At 40.2% G+C, this 16,724-nt stretch overlaps 1 protein-coding gene across 1 annotated transcript in view; it reads left to right on the top strand.

Moving 5' to 3' along the window:
* FBN1 (fibrillin 1) overlaps window positions 1–16,724 on the top strand; it is a 303,046-nt gene that overhangs the window by 280,359 nt on the left and 5,963 nt on the right. Inside the window, exons 55-63 of the mRNA XM_006895296.1 lie at window positions 1,056–1,187; window positions 3,241–3,366; window positions 4,335–4,541; window positions 6,679–6,804; window positions 7,115–7,237; window positions 8,992–9,108; window positions 9,841–9,969; window positions 11,354–11,473; window positions 15,298–15,529. Of these exons, the coding sequence (XP_006895358.1) occupies window positions 1,056–1,187; window positions 3,241–3,366; window positions 4,335–4,541; window positions 6,679–6,804; window positions 7,115–7,237; window positions 8,992–9,108; window positions 9,841–9,969; window positions 11,354–11,473; window positions 15,298–15,529 (1,312 nt within the window). The remainder of the gene's footprint in view (window positions 1–1,055; window positions 1,188–3,240; window positions 3,367–4,334; window positions 4,542–6,678; window positions 6,805–7,114; window positions 7,238–8,991; window positions 9,109–9,840; window positions 9,970–11,353; window positions 11,474–15,297; window positions 15,530–16,724) is intronic.

Here is a 16,724-nt window from a genome sequence, read left to right as displayed (position 1 = left end):
TGTGTGATAAAGACTGTGGTGGTTATATATAGATAAATTGCTCTAAAAACACAAAGGAAAGAGTTTTATGTTTTTCTAAGACTGAGAATGCTTACTGGACAGTTGCAGTTTTTAAAGCACTAGACCAGCCTCCATTATATAAACTTGAGTCTCAAAGCTTGTGCTCTAAGACGTACTTCTCCTGAGGTCTTAATCAAGCAGACATGTGTTCTCTCAAGGTGAATTAAAGACACTGTTATTGAAGGTGAGAATTTTCACACGCAGGATAAAGTCCAAGTTTTTCAGCCGGAGGTAAAAAAGATGAAAATTCAATAGAATAGGAAACAAAGAATGAGGAAGGGCCAACCCCTCATGCAGACCTCAAAAAAAAAAGAAAAGAAAAAAGAAATGAGAGAGGAAAGATCCAGTAGAGAATGAGATATTTGTGATTTGTGGATACTTCTCATCAAAGCATAAAAACTGAAGTTTGTAATATATACTGATTATTTTAATATTAAAGCATATCATTTTAAACAACACTGTATTATAAGCATTGTTGCACAATGTAAGCTTTTATTTATTTTTATATTTTAATGTATTATAACTATAATCTCTATCATGCTGGTGATGCAGAATAGGGCTAGGGTCTGATCTATTATTCATAGAACTTCTGAGTCGTAGTCAACTCAACTGCACTTAAAAACAATTATAATAGTGATGTTATTTTCATTTTCATTATATCATGAAAGTTATACTGGAAAATTTTTAGCTCAATGTATAAAAAATATTGGAAATCATACTTCATGCTTTGATGTTGTTATTTTCATTATACCATGAACGTTATATAGGAAAATTTTTAGCTCAATATATTAAAAAGTATTGGAAACCATACTTCATGCTTTTGAAGAGGTTATCAGTTACTTAGGGAGAAAATTCTCTGTCAAGGTCAAAGGTGATTAAATTATGAAGTCAAAATAGAAATAGCTTATGTTATTGCAATGAGTTATTTAATACCACTTTTTGTTTCAAAGATAAGTAATTACACTTATAAATGTGTGGTTGTGCATTCTTCACAGATGAAGATGAGTGTGAAAATGGAAAACATGACTGTGCTGAAAAGCAAATGGAATGCAAGAACCTCATTGGCACGTACATGTGCATCTGCACTGCTGGGTATCAGCGGAGACCTGATGGAGAAGGTTGCATAGGTGAGTGAATCCCTGAATCCCTGACAGAAGAGATTTGAATTGAGTTGAAAGTGACGAAGGACATAAAAGTCATGGGCTCTGAATTCTTGAGGACAGTGTCTTCTCAGCCAGAGCCATATTGACTTCATGTCATAATTTTCCTTGAAGACACTCAAGTCTCTTGTTCTTCTATGAATGTGACAAGCACTGTTATTCTCAACTTTTGACTTGGTCTTTACCTACTTTCCTAGTCCATCCCCTGCCAAAATTGAAACCCCAAGCATATTTTTTAGTTATTTCCTTTACCACTTATCAATATAATTTCTTTCCACCACTTTGGACTGCTCTTTGCTGAGCCAGGTTTGTTTCTAGGGCCACGGCATTGAAGATAAATGTCAGGTCTGTTTAAACCAAGTTGTCATTGTTAGGTGCTGTCCAGTTAGTTTCAACTCAGTGACAGACAGAATGGTGTTCCGTACAGTCCCATCCTCCAGACCGCTGCTATGTTTGAGCCCATTATTTTAGCCACTTACCCAACTTATCTTGTTGAAAATGTCTCTAAATTTGTAGCATCTGTTTCCAGAGAATCTGATAATGTCCAAGATAGGCTTCATGCACTAGCTCTTATTAAAGCTCCCCACGTTTCTAATGGGCATCCGGTATTGAAAGATTAACAATAATAACAAAACTCCACTCCCATGGAGTTGATTCTCATTCACAGAAAGACAAGTAGGGCATAATAGAACTACCCCGTAGTGCTTCTGAGGTTACAAATCTTTACTAAATCAGACTGCCACGTAGTTTTCTCTTAGAAACACTGGTGATTCCAACCTCAGTCTTTCCGTTAGCAGCCAGGTACTGCTTGCTATAACCACTGTGGCATTAGGATTCCAAGTTTAGGACAGCCATTGGAAAATTACAGCCATATTCAACTCTGCCACCTGTTTTTTGTCAATAAAGTTTTATTGGAACATAACTCTACCCACATTTTTGCTTGTGGCTGCCGAGTCAAGTAGTTGTAATAGAGACCATGTCCTTGAAAGCTCAGAAATGTACATTATCTTGCAGAAAAGAGTCCTCGATCTCTGCTTTATAGTTACAAAAAATACACAGAAGACTTGTCTGAAAATCCCTATGTGTATCCTTTTTTTGTTTTAATAATCAATGACATCATAAAAATAAGCTAAAAATCATATCCATTAAGAAGATTCTAAAGAATCTATTGGTCCCCTCAGGACATATGATACAGAATTAAATAAATAGTAATTAAAGAGCAGATTTTAAATGCACAGAAGAAGGAAGCATGTGGATTTACAATTCTGTGCTTGCTCTTCCTGGATCTGTACAGTCACCTAGGAACCTTAGGTCTAACCCAAATATTCTCATTTCATTTGACAAGGATTGACTTGGGATTTCTACCCTGTTTAAGTGTTGTTGTTGGTTTTTTCTTTAAAAAAATACCTTTAGATTCTGCCTCCTGTAATGATATCTCTGTCTTAGAGACACAGAACTATTCTTAAATAATCATCAGAAAACTCTGAAGCTTCACATACTTTTATGTTGTTTTTAACCCAAGACTGAGTTGTGGTTTTTTCTTAATAATACTGTTGAAATATTATAGTAAAGATAATCTAGATTGAATCTGAGCTTGATATAGACTGACTCTCCCAAGTCAACACTATCAAGTATTGTTCTAAATAAAGTAGTGTAATGGTTTCTTTAGCATGCTAACTTTTACATTTTTTGTGGTTTCTTCCCTTGAAAAAATCCTTTTGGAATCCTCTTAATTAACTAGTATAGGAATAATTACATTTAATAATTACTTATTAGGAAAGTGCTAGCAGCACTAGAGGCCTCTGGGGAAAGGAGTTTGACAGCTGGAAACCTGGAGAAGAGGACTTCCACTAAAGATCTCTTTTCATTTCGTAGCATGTGAATAGATTACCAAGTCACAGACTCATTTTTTTTAAGACATAGAGAGGGAAGGGACAGAAGGAAAGAAGGAGAAAATAAGATACTCTCTTAAAAAATAGTCAGATGACTTGTTTTCATTTTGTTCAAATAAACTGAACAGATGAGAATGAATGCCAGACCAAGCCCGGGATCTGTGAGAATGGGCGCTGCCTCAACACCCCAGGAAGCTACACCTGTGAGTGCAATGATGGGTTCACAGCCAGCCCCAACCAGGACGAGTGCCTGGGTGAGTACATTCTGCAGGACGATTTCCAGTCACTTCAGCCTCTCACAGGCACTCTGAGCCGAGCCCTGTGCTTGATAGCCTGGTTGTCAGCATTTGATGAAGCATTGAAGAGTCCACAGTTTAGAGATGATGCAGCAACTCTTTTGATTGTTGGGTTTAACACCAAGAAATTCTTGCTTTGCGAATCATTTCATCGAATTACTTATTTAGAATTTCCTTTTTGCCTGCCTTTTTGCCCTTGATGATAAGGACCAGTTTCCACATTTTCTCCGCCATTTTCTCTATAATATGACTATTTATTTCCCCATATTTCTTCGAACAAAAAGGGTTATAACCTTGTCCATGCCAGTGTTGGTTACTCAGTAGATAAGGTTAGCATGGATTCACTTTTGCTTATTTACTAATCTGTAGTGAGCAGTTTCACAATTTTTTTTTCCTCACTGCACAAAGATTCTGCTTGTAAGTATGGCTAAATCTGTCTCTGTCCCAATCCCACAGCATCTTACTACTAAATCCAAGCTTCTTTTCAAATAGACCGTCTCTGGCCGTGATTTACTCACTCACTCATTAACTGATCCTCCGTTGGTTCTGAAGCTGTAAATTGCATAGAAGGACATTGCCCATCTTTCTCCCATGGAGCCACATGTGGATTCAAACCACACGAGAGGATCAAGCATTGGGTTAGCAGCACAACTCCCTATAGACTTCACCACAGGGGATCTTACCGAGTAATCCACTCCTGGTCTAGGCAATATCGTTCTGCCTGTTTACTAATTGTCTTGTCTTATTTCCCTTAGATGCCATTCTTTCTCTCTCACTGCTGTTTCCAGCTTTTTCTTCTCGCTCCTCCTTGTACAGGGTAAAGTGTTACCACCTTTTGTATTTTTATATCTGACCAAATCCATAATGCTCTTTTGTGCTTATAAAATGCCCTTCCATAAATCTTTCTTTGCCTGCATCCTTTCCAGACAATCGGGAAGGGTACTGCTTCACAGAAGTGCTCCAGAACATGTGTCAGATCGGCTCAAGCAACAGGAACCCCGTCACCAAGTCTGAGTGCTGCTGTGACGGGGGCAGAGGCTGGGGCTCCCAGTGTGAGATCTGTCCTTTCCAAGGCACCGTGGCTTTCAAAAAGCTCTGCCCCCACGGCCGCGGATTCATGACCAATGGAGCAGGTACGTGGCTGTGCTCTGAAAACACTTGTCAGGGAATCTTATCTGCTTTATGAAAAGCAGATGAGAATATGGGATTTCTAAAATGGGCCTTGGCTCAGTTATCATTGTTAAGGTCAACAAAAATGTTCTTGATGGCATTGCAGACCTTCAAAGTCATGTTGCTAAAGTGCCCTTGACCCACCAAATTAAGTGGTCTGCTCTTAGTTAGGTCTTTGCAGCTATATTATGAGAGGGCCTCATATTTCTAAATGAAAGTTTGTTATATATCAGCTGCTGGTCACTTGGAACATAATTTTTTAGATGAACTTCAAAATAAATGATCATTCAATTCCTAAATCAGTCCAAAAGCATGTACATTAACTCATAAAACTGGCTGAAATGTGCTGCATAGAAGTATAAACAGTGCTAATATCCTGGCAATGAAAACCAATTGCATATGAAAAAGCTCAGGATGCTTCAAGTAGGGAAGGCTGAGGATGCTGTCAGCTTTCTGTGGCAGCTTTAAAGATAACTTCCAGCCCTTTCACTAGGACTTTTCCTGTGTGTATAAGCACTAATTAGAACTGGTCTTAGTACTAAGAGAACCGAGAAAGGAGAGAGATGTTTTGAGCTCCTCTGGAGGCACTTGGAATAAAAGAGGACAAAAGGCTAATAGAGAATTGTGTTCATGGTGCAAAGATGTGGCTGAAGGTGGAATAGCTGATGTGAGTACAGTAAAAACTAGAGAGGTAAAGTGGAGTAACTAAAAGCATCTAATTCTTCAGAAGATGGGACACTGAGGGAAGGAGGTATAGGTCTTGAGGCCAGTACAAAGGTACTAAATTGCATTCTTGAAAAGATAAGAGTGCACTCAATTGTTGGAAATAATTGGCACTTGAGGACTGAGAACTCATTTGCAAAGTGCTTGTATGGGCACCCTACCAAGCAACATGGATGTGGATGACTTGAGGCGCAGATTGCAGCTCTGATGCTAGCAGGTGCCCATAAGCCAGGTTTTTCTCCTTGTGTTGGAACGTGACTATGAGTCTTTCAGCCTCATCAGGTGACTAGACCCCAGCTCAGTGATTCACCACAAATCCCTGCTGCTCCTCCCATTGAAGGAGGAAAATTGATTCCATTTCCTCAATATTGTACATGTTGATACTTCAGAATTAACAAAAAGAATATAAAAAATTCTCCTTATTATTTTGAAAATAGTTTGATGTGTCAAATGCAATAATGGTTACATTTGGTGGACTGTATTGGGTGGAGCTCCCTGATTAAAATGAGCTTGGAAGTAGGAGCGGCATCCACTTTTGAAATAGCTTGCTTCTGCAAACTCTATGAACCTGGAGAAATGATGACAGTCATACGAGTATTCAGGTCTTTTGTTCAAAGGGTCGCTATGAGACATCTATGACTCAGTGGCACTTAACAACAACAACATTTTGGAAGAATATGGTTTTCTTTTCAAAAGGTAATCTAAGGTAATGAAATGTTGCAAGAGGCAAGGCTGATGGCATAGGATAGAGCAAGGAGCAAGTATATCCAGAGGGCTGGTGGTTCTGTAATCCCAGGAAGCAAACAACGTAGACTTAGAATAACAAGTATTTTTAAAGCTTTACCAATTTTTTTAGTCATTAGTTTTTCATTCAACTCATTGCCCTCAAGTAGGAACCAACTCAGGTGACCTTCTGGTGCATTTTCAAAGGCTATAAATCACGCAGAGAATTACCCATATTTCTCCCTTGGAGCAGCTTGTGGATTTGAACCAACAGCTTTTGTGTTGTCAGCGTAACTCCCTACTGACTAGACCACCAAAGCTCCCTAGTTTTTCCAGAATAGTGAAGTTATTCATTTGCTTTCCAATATAGTTAGCCATTGCTTATTAAAATATATGCTTTCATCCATTTGGCTTAGTTCATTCAACTCATAGTAACACATTTTTTTTCTTTTTTACAAAATTCTTATACATTGTGTTTCATTCATGTACATTGTGTTTCACACAATCATTGCTATACACTGTGGTTTATAGAATCACTATTGATCTATGTCCACTATCACCCACTTTTTATTAATATTGACATTAATGTGACCTCTACATAACATTGCTCTTTTGTAATATTTCCTATATTCATTTTTGTCTGTGACTTTGCAGATATTGATGAATGCAAAGTTATCCATGATGTTTGCCGGAATGGGGAGTGTGTCAATGACAGAGGATCATATCATTGCATTTGTAAAACTGGCTACACTCCAGATATAACTGGGACTGCCTGTGTTGGTGAGTGAGTTCTGTTTATCTTATTTCAGAGTGGAAATTTATTTTATTTTATACATATTTATCTATCTATTTCTTTATTTTGGAGTGGAAGATATATATATATTGTGGAAAGAAAATAAGATCTCCTAGATAAAAATTGAAACATCCATAAGGAAAACACAGGAAACAAACAAGGCTAAGCCTTAAAATGGGAGAACAGTTTACCTTTCTCAATCCCTAAACAAAAATTCTTTATTAGACCCTGTAACTACTAAGCAAATATTTAGGCATCTTTTCAGCTGCATCATCTCATGTGTCTCTTTGATTGTAGATCTGAATGAGTGCAGTCAAGCTCCCAAGCCTTGCAATTTCATCTGCAAAAACACAGAAGGAAGTTACCAGTGTTCATGCCCGAAGGGCTATATCCTACAGGAGGATGGAAGGAGCTGCAAAGGTAAAATTGACTTTGCATTCAGTCACCTGCTGCTGCCTGGGTGTGTCTCTGCGTTCCTTTTGCCTCATTTCTAGGTAAACTCAGAGTCCTGCTGCCAAGGCAGTAAGTAAGTGCTTCCTTGGGATTAGTGCCTCACTCAGTCCTCCATCTGGCCCTCCTCTTCAGCCTGTGAAGGGAGGCTGAGGCCAGGAAGACTGCAGAGCACCAGTGGCAGTGGCAGCTATCCTCATGCATGCACTGTGGACATGGAAACCATCTGTGAGGATCTCTAGGGCTTGGGTAGGGTGGACCCTTAACAGATTACCTCCCTCTGACACATTCATTTTGTCCTCTGCTTTTAAAATTGCATTTGTGCAGTCACCAGGGCAGATCTGGGAGCTCTGAGAAAGCTAAGCAGAGGGCTCACATCCACCAGCCACTAACAGTGGAAGGAGCACAGGGCTGGCTCTGTTTTAAAAGAAGACAGCACTAGGAGAAACATGGAATACCCTCTTCGTTATGTCCAGTGCAGGTGTCACCTAGCCAGGGGCCCTGGCCCTGCAGAGGTGGACACACTCACTAGCAGATGAGGACTGAGCTGCAGCTCTAAGTACAGTTCTCTTTAGAGCGAGTGCACCACAGCCAACTCTATCATAAAATAGAGCCACAATAAAGAAAAAAACCCAAAACTCACTGCCATTGTGTCAAGTCTAACTCATCATAACCCTCCATAAGGTCTCTGAGGTTTGTCTTTACAGGAAAAAACTGCCCATCTTCTCCCACAGGGCAACTGGTGGACTTGAAACACAGACTTCTTAATTAGAAGCCCAACATGTTGCAAACTAGACCACCAGAGTTCTATATGGAAAAGGTGCTGGATAAACAGAATATGCAGTATTTTGGAGGGGACTCTACACGTTGGACACAACACCACCAGGGCCCTCTAAAGAAAATGAGCCTGGATAAAGAGAATATGCCACTTTTCAGGAGGGGGCAGGGAGTGAGGACTAAAATTCAGCTAAAAACTAATAAAGTTGGTATTTCTTGATATTTTTAAACAACATTGGAGGTGAAAATGAATCTCTAGCCTTGATAGTAAAAAAAAAAGCACCCCAAATCTGTTCATGAAGAGGATTTTATTGAGAAATAGAAAAAATGTTGGATGAATACAAGGGCAGTTTTTAGAAAGTGTTATTAGCTTATCAGATTAAACTGGGTTAATTTTTTTTCCTTTCTTCCTTTCTGATTGCTCAGTCTTGTTTCATCGAAAGGATAAATTTTTACAGAGAAGCCAGACATTTTCTGACCACCTAATTTGAGCAGAATAACAAAACAACAAACAAAAAAGAAATGTCAACAAATTAATTTCTATCCTCAATATCTTTATATGTGTGTGTATATATATATATATGTATGCTTAGATACATATATATTTCTTTTTAAATATATCTTCTTCATTCAATTTTTCTAAATCCCTAAATATTCACTTCATTTGTAATTTGTCTAAAATTTATAGTTTATTTGAAATTCTTTTTAAATATTTGCATTCCTCCAACTTAAAAAGGAGCAAGGTTTTTCCCAGAGTCTTCCCAAAGCTGCCGTTTTCTCCTACATTAAATCCAGGTTCTATCTTTCCAAACCCTAGCAGATGAGGTTCTCAGAGTCATTCACTGAACCTCTGTTCTGGCAGGGGCATTTGGGACTTAGAACTCAAACCACAGAGCTGCATCCTAGAACTGTGTCTCTGTGTCTTAATACCTTGTATTTCCTCCTAGATCTTGATGAATGTGCAACTAAGCAACACAACTGCCAGTTCCTGTGTGTTAACACCATCGGCAGTTTCACGTGTAAATGTCCTCCTGGATTCACTCAACACCATACTGCCTGCATAGGTAAGTGGGAGAGGGAAAAATGATACGGAAAGTTCGTCTCATTGCTGTGGAGGCAAAAGTGATGCATAGCTGACCCTTTGTTTTGTTTCTGAGGCTGAGAATTGCACAGGAAGAGATTGCGTATCTTTCTCCCAAGAAGCCACTTGTGGGTATCATTAGTCCTTTAGTTTCTCTATTTCCCTATGTTGCTGGAATGAAAGACAGGCCAAATATATGAGTGTATGTATACTAGGATATCACTATATAGTAACATCATATTGACCTTACTGGGTCATTTCTAAGGGTGGCATATAAAAATGGAACTCGTATCAGAGTTCTGAAGGCTGATAGTCTGAAATCAAGGTATCAAATTTGTAGATTCCTTCTGAGGCATCAACGGGAATCTCTTCCATGCCTCGCTCCTTCCGATGACAGCCAGCATTCCAGTCTCTGCCTCCGTCATCACATGGCCACCTTTCCTCTATGTGTATCTTCTCTTCTTGTGTTAAGACACCACTCATACTCGATTTGCACTTCCATGTATACTAGTGTGACCTCATTTTCACTTAATTGGTAACATCTTCAGGGATCCTATTTCCAAAGAAAGACCTTTTCTAATCAGAGGTTAAGACATCAACATATTTTTGAAGAAAAAGAATGACAGTCATAACTGTCATCCTTCTCTCTTTAACTAATCCAAAAAGAGCTGTGGAGTATTTGAACTTATTCTTTTACCCTCAATGTTTCTCATAGATAACAATGAATGCACCTCTGACATCAACCTGTGTGGCTCTAAGGGTGTTTGCCAGAACACACCTGGAAGCTTTACCTGTGAGTGCCAACGGGGATTCTCACTTGACCAGAGTGGTGCAAGCTGTGAAGGTAGGTTGAAACTGTAGCTGTGATCTAGCTGAAGGGGAGATAGGGGTTGCTGAAGAGGGCTACCAAAGCCTGCTGCTGCTTCTTCATCGTCAGTATCGTCATCATCTGTGAGATTCAAGGGAGATGAGCTTTGACAATGAAAATGTTTTTTCTGGATTGCACTGGTCCCATATCTTGGAGTTACATCTTTAACTGAGGCTTGGCTCTGTCTGTAATTCATGCCTTTCCTAAGTACACCAAGACCTTTTCTGTTGTTATTAAATTAATTCAAAAGATAATAACTCAGTTAAGGAAAAAGAAAACATCCCCAGATGTGACCCACTAATTTTCTGATCACTGGGTCCAGAGGCACAAAAGGATTTCCCTAATGTAGATTAAACTCTTCTGATAATTTGTGGATAGAAGTTAAAATTGTTTTCTTTCAAAATTTTACTTTTGAATTGACACTTCGTGACCCTTAATTCTCATGTGATAAGCAAACACAAATAATTCAGAGAGTTTTTCCTTAATATGCTTTTGTGTTTTACATTATATTGATTATTATTGCTTGTAGAGTTTTTTTTTAAACCAGGGCTTCTTCTGACCGTCCTTGTCATTGGATTTGCCAGAAATCATAGAGCAATTAGAACTTCTTGGTGGTGGAAGAGCTTACTTAGGGGTCTGATTTCTTATTAAAATGGCCTTTCACTTTGTTGTTGTTATGTGCATTGAGTCACCTATGACTCCTAGTGACCCTATGTACAACAGCCCTAAACCCTGCTCTATCCTGTGCTAATCTTGTTGTCTCTGACACACCTACTCCCATAACCCAAGTCCCTGAATCAATCCATCTCATCGAGGATCTTCCTTGTCTGTGCTGTCCTTCCACCTTCCCAAGCATGACGTCCCTCTCCGAGGACTGGTTGCTCCTTGCAACATGTCCAGAGTATGTCAGACAAAGCTTCAGAACCCTTGCCTCCAAGGAGCAGCCTCGTTTAACCTCTCCAGGACGAACCTGTTCATTCTGTTAGCAGTCAATGGTATATTCAATACTCTTCTCCAACACCACAGTTCAAAGGCATCAATTCTCCTTCTGTCATCCTTAGTCATTTTCTAGCTCTCTGATGCATAACAAGTGATTGATTGCAAAGACCATGGCCTATATCAGGAACACCTTAGTCTCCAGAATGACATCATTGCTCTTCTTTGGAGAGGTCTCTAACAGCAGACTTTCCTAACTCAATCCATCTTTTAATTTCCTGGCCACTGGTGCGAGCATTGTAGATTGCCTGCAAATAAATGTTGCTCCAGGGAGCTCCTCTGCGAAGCTCCTCAGAAACCTCATGCAGGATTCAGCAGATAAAATGTTACCGTGGCTCAGGGGTGACTAGACCTTCTTTTTCAGATGTAGACGAGTGTGAAGGAAACCACCGTTGCCAGCACGGCTGCCAGAACATCATTGGGGGTTACAGATGCAGCTGCCCCCAGGGCTACCTCCAGCACTACCAGTGGAACCAGTGTGTCGGCAAGTAGTTCTTATTCATTAACAAGATGAATTACTGTCAGCTTCCACGGGTCAAATTACTGTTATCTTTCTGAAAACTTAAGGCACATGATCATTTAAAATTACCCTACTGTGGCTGAAGCCAAAGGGAAGTAATAGGCTCTCCAAAATAGCAAACTAAGACAGAATTCATGATAAGAGTACTTGGAAAGCATCTGAAACAGAATGCTTTCAGTATCCCCTGATTCCCTATATCCCCTGCTCTCCTATATCCCCTGCTCTTTCACTGTATTGCTGGTTCTACTCACATCAAGGGCCAACAAAATCCTACTTCTGACTGAAATGTATCTGCCTGCCAGAGGCTATTTTGAGTGACTTTAGGTCTAAAGAAACAAATGTGTTTCCACTCAGTTCCTCCAACCTCAGGGCAGAGGGCAAGAGGTAGAAATAGCAAGTTTTGTCAGGACTCCTATGTTCTTTTGATAACTGAAAGAGGCCCACAGAGTCTTTCATTAAGTGAATATTATTCCATCTTTGATTCAGCAAAGTCATGGGAAAAGAATTCTTGGTACAGATCTCAGAATCTGTGAGTTTGGAGGGAGCCAGAGGTCAGTCTAGCCCAAGCCTCAGATTTTACCGATGAGGACACAGAAGCCCAGGAAGGAACAAAAATGTGTGTTAACTATTTTATGGTGTCCTCAGAACCAGAACCTCCTGATTTAGGGGTGCTTTTCTACTGCCGTGTTCACTCCCTTTTTTCATTCATTGAGCACTTGCAGTATCACTGTGCCCTTGGCACTGGGGTAACCCATTCACACAGCCATGCTCTAGCATATGGAATTTTCCTTAGCTAAAGAACAGGTAGTTACTGCTTCCTGGGTGGGTGCACCACATGGCAATATTTCACTTGACTTCCAAGGAAGGAAGATACTTTTAATGCTTTTCCATTTATCAGAATTATGTTTCTCTTGTCTGGTTTATTTCTGCACAAGATTTTTGCTGAGATGAATAGAGTTGGCTAGAGTTTAGACTGCACAGTTTGCTGAATTACTGTCTGATTTAAATTAAAAAAAAATGCCATGGTTTGCTATCAAATCAGGGAAATGATTGACTTCAATCACATTTCTGATACCAGATACAGAATACCCAGAATTACTGTGAGTCTGTTTATCTCCCTCTGTAGGCCTCTATAATTAAATTGAAGTGATAAGGGGGAATAAGGAAAGAAGCAAGGTGTGCTACTCCCATGTCTTCATCTCCTCATTGTACCGTTAGTCCTAGTACAACAGGATTGTACATTTGTAGAGTTGGCCAGGCTAGGCCCTAGTCTTCTGGGGATTCTACTTTGATTTCCATTAAGATTATCCCCTGATTAGTGGCTTAGAAGAGTAAGTTGCTTAAGAAGTAGGAAGCAGTTTGAAGATTATCAGTGGTCAGAGGGTCCACTTATGAGTCCAATCTGGCCTTGTAAGTCTCAAGAATTCTAGTTCTCCAGAATAATTATTTCTTGGCCTCTGAAAGTGTCACCAGACGCATGCAGAGCAGAGAAGATTTCTTGGGCAGAAGATCTCTTTTCCAAAAAGAATGGGTTTGGGTCAAGGTGCCACTTGTTTCATTGCTTTCTAGAAAATATCAAGCATCTAGTTTATAGTTCAAGCCAGTACATTTTAATCTAGAGATAATTAGTAAAACAAAGTCCATTCCACTTTATTTTGGAATTCTCCTAATACCACTTCATAGTGTTAATGCACTATAAAGCCCGATTCTAGGACCTTTGATGTTAGATGACAGAGTGGGTGAGTTTCAATCTGCTTTTAAGAAGAAACGGTTTTATATAGACTTAAAGATGCTATTTCATGTTCCTTGTATACCACTGTTGTTGTGACTTACCGCTGAATCAGAATTAACCCATAGCTGACCCTCTCGCAGACGTTCATAGGCAGTTAATCCCACAGGAGGAGATTGCCTATCTCTCTCCTGAGGAGCAAGATTTGAACCGCATGTCTTTGGGGTTGCAGCACAGCTTCTTATCACTAGGCCACCAGAGCTCCTGAGACTTACTGCTGTTTGAATGAGACTAAAATTGCCTCTTTTTTATAAAAAGAACTCCACTATCACCACATGCCAACTCAAAGAGTAAATCAAATATCTTGGAGTGTAGGAAAATTCCTCATGGAGTCATTGGTTCCAGGGTACACAGAATGAAAACAGTCAAAGACCAGCACAAAGCATATTAATCAAACAGATTGTGTTTAAATATTGATAAAGTGGTGAAGGAAGGCACGAATGCATTCTTTTCATGCCCTGAGCACTAGCTTATTTGCTGATTTCTTAGCTATTAATCTCCACTTCACACAATCTTACTTCCTCAACATAGAAAAAGACATTTAAATTCTATTAGAATCTAAAAAAAGGAAAAATAATGAATTAAAAAGAATGCCAAGAGAAATGGGTGGGAGTTCTGAACAGAATAGATATAGGAACACAGATGATCACAGTTAAAAGAAATTTATCTACAGCTTCTTTAGTCAACTAATTTGATATTTGCTTGAATGGAATTCACTTTCTTTCAAGATAACCCAATCTATACTCATGGGGGAAATACGGGCAATCTCCCATGCAGTTTACAGTCATGGAGGGTCAGCTGTTGGGCAGTTCTGACTCCACAACAATGAGAGAGAGATGCATAGATAAAATGCCTCAGACACATTACTGTTGAGTCAATTCTGATTTGTGATGACCTCATGTGTTACATAGTAAAAATGCTCCATAGACGACAACGAATGGCAGGTCTACAAAATCATACTGTATTGGAAATTTCTAAAAATAATACGTCTGAAATAATCAACAACTGAAGAGTCCACTCTCTTGGAATCCGTCTTTAAAGTGACATCTCTGTTTCTGGTGGTAACCATCAAACGTGTCAGGCCCCGGGGGGCAGCCAGCTTGGCAGCATTTGTGTCTCATGGGTTTGCCTGCAGTGACTGCTTGTGAAGGCTGTTCCCAGTCTATTCCAGACACATTCTGCTTCTGACATAGCCCAGACACTGGGCAGGAAGCTAATTTGGATAAGAGGGGGCTCATTCGGAGATGTGAGCAGACATACAAGAAGGTATGATTCAACCTCCAGAACAAGCATTTGTGGGCTTTTGCAGATGATTGAAAAGGAAGGCCAACTGGGGTACAAGCTTCTTGTAGGACACCCACCATTGATAGAACTGAAGATCCTGAGAGGGAGGAGGCCTGGGTACAATGTCTCCAGCAAAATGATGCTGATTTCTGCTCTTGAGATCTTTGCCACTTTGCTGGGCATTCTCTGGCAATTTGCATCCACCAGCAACTCCTTGGGAGGCAGATGGGCAGTCTCTTCCAATGTGATTTACAGCCTCCTATAACCCACTGGAGGGTCACCTAGGAGTCCGTTCTGACTCAATGGCAGTAAATTCCGTTGTTACACAAAAGAGCAGAGAGTTGCAAGACCCCTTCCCTTCCACTCTGAGCCCTGAATCTTAGCTCTGAGCCAGTCAGAAGACCAAGTGGAACATAGTAGTGATGGCTTCCAATGTTGATCCTTCAGAATGTTCTCTGCTGCTCTCTGCATTTGACCTACTGACAACGTTTAGACACAGCATGGACAGAGGCCACATCACTATTATTTCTTTTTCTGTCCCCTGTGTTGTTTGGGGGGTTGTTTTTTCACCCCATGCTAACCCCCTCTACTAATTTATTTTCTGAGAGCTTGACATTGGAGCCAGGAGACCGCCCCGAGTTGACCCTGACCCAGGCTTCTCAGCAGCTGCCTCTGATGGATATCAAACACATGGTGTCGCCTTGTGTCCCTGCAGATGAAAACGAGTGTCTCAGTGCTCACATTTGTGGAGGAGCCTCCTGTCATAACACCCTGGGAAGCTACAAGTGCATGTGCCCTGCTGGATTCCAGTATGAGCAGTTCAGCGGAGGATGCCAGGACATCAACGAATGCGGCTCTTCACAGGCACCCTGCAGCTACGGCTGCTCCAACACTGAGGGCGGCTACTTGTGTGGCTGTCCCCCAGGCTACTTAAGGATTGGTCAAGGGTAAGCACTGCCGTCCTGTGTGTTGTAGCTAGAGACTCCTTTTATCTACACTATAATTGCATATACTGAACTAAAACTTACCAGTCTAGTAGAGAAGGACCATGCTTTTATCCAACCCATTAGTTTATTCCAGTTAGCTTTGCAAAAGTTTTAGATTGTTTTATTTGAAAAAGGCCATGTGAATGTGCAGAAATTCTTAAGATATATAATAATAATAATAATAATAATAATAATAATAATAAAAAAACTGCATTTTGCTATATAACTTTTCTGTCTCATTCTCTTGATCTTCCCACTTCATGGGAAAGTCAGTCACCTCTCATGTGATACAGGGACAGACTTCGAGCAGAACTGGGCTCACACTTTATATTTTGCTGGACCTCCTTTCCTGGAGGAATGCCAAACCTGATCTTGACTTATAATGCTTTCTCTTCTAGTTCTTGCTGGGATAAAGAGATAAAATTGGTTTTCTGGCTTTTCATGTGCGTTTTATGGGTCAGACTTGAATTTATGTTGTTGTTAGGTGCTATCGAGTGTGACTCATAGAGACCCTGTGAACAGATCTGAAACTGCCCTGTCCTGTGTCATCCTCCCCATCTCTTGACACACCTGAGCCCATTGCTGTGGTCACTGTGTCAGTCCATCTTGTGAAAGTCTTCCTGTCTTTTGCTGCCCCCCAGCCTTGCTGAGCATGATGTCCCTATCCAGGGAATAGCCACAACATGCCGCTAAGGGCAACCAGAGTGCACCTTGGAGGCAAAGATGGCGAAGCTTTGTCTCTCCGACTTTGAGCGTGTTGCTAGTAATATACGTTACAGATTACCAGAAGAGCATTAAATATAAGAAGTACAAGAATGTTTGTCTTTGCTATGTAGAAAACTCCCCAAATTATATGTTATGTAGGAGAGCTCAGGCAGGGAAAAGGCACATATACATTTTATTCAGTGACTCAAAATTTAGTGATACATTTTCAAAGCTTAGATCTTTTCTCTGGCTTAATTAATCAGAAATTATATCCCCATAGACACCTTGACTCTTGCCAGTTTTGACTATTCCACTGTGTTAAATGTTAAGTTTTAACTTTTACATTTGTTTTTGTTGCTTGCCATTGAGTTGGAACCAACCCATAGCTGACCCTTCAGCAGAAATTCAGAAGCAATTTAATCACCTGGGAGGAGATTGTCCATCCTTCTCT

Source organism: Elephantulus edwardii, unplaced genomic scaffold, assembly GCF_000299155.1.
Source record: "Elephantulus edwardii isolate Elephantulus edwardi_28Jun2011 unplaced genomic scaffold, EleEdw1.0 scaffold00164, whole genome shotgun sequence".
Lineage (NCBI taxonomy): Eukaryota > Metazoa > Chordata > Mammalia > Macroscelidea > Macroscelididae > Elephantulus > Elephantulus edwardii.
The sequence above is the reverse complement of the archived record's forward strand: the minus strand, read 5'-3'. Positions and strand labels throughout refer to the sequence as shown.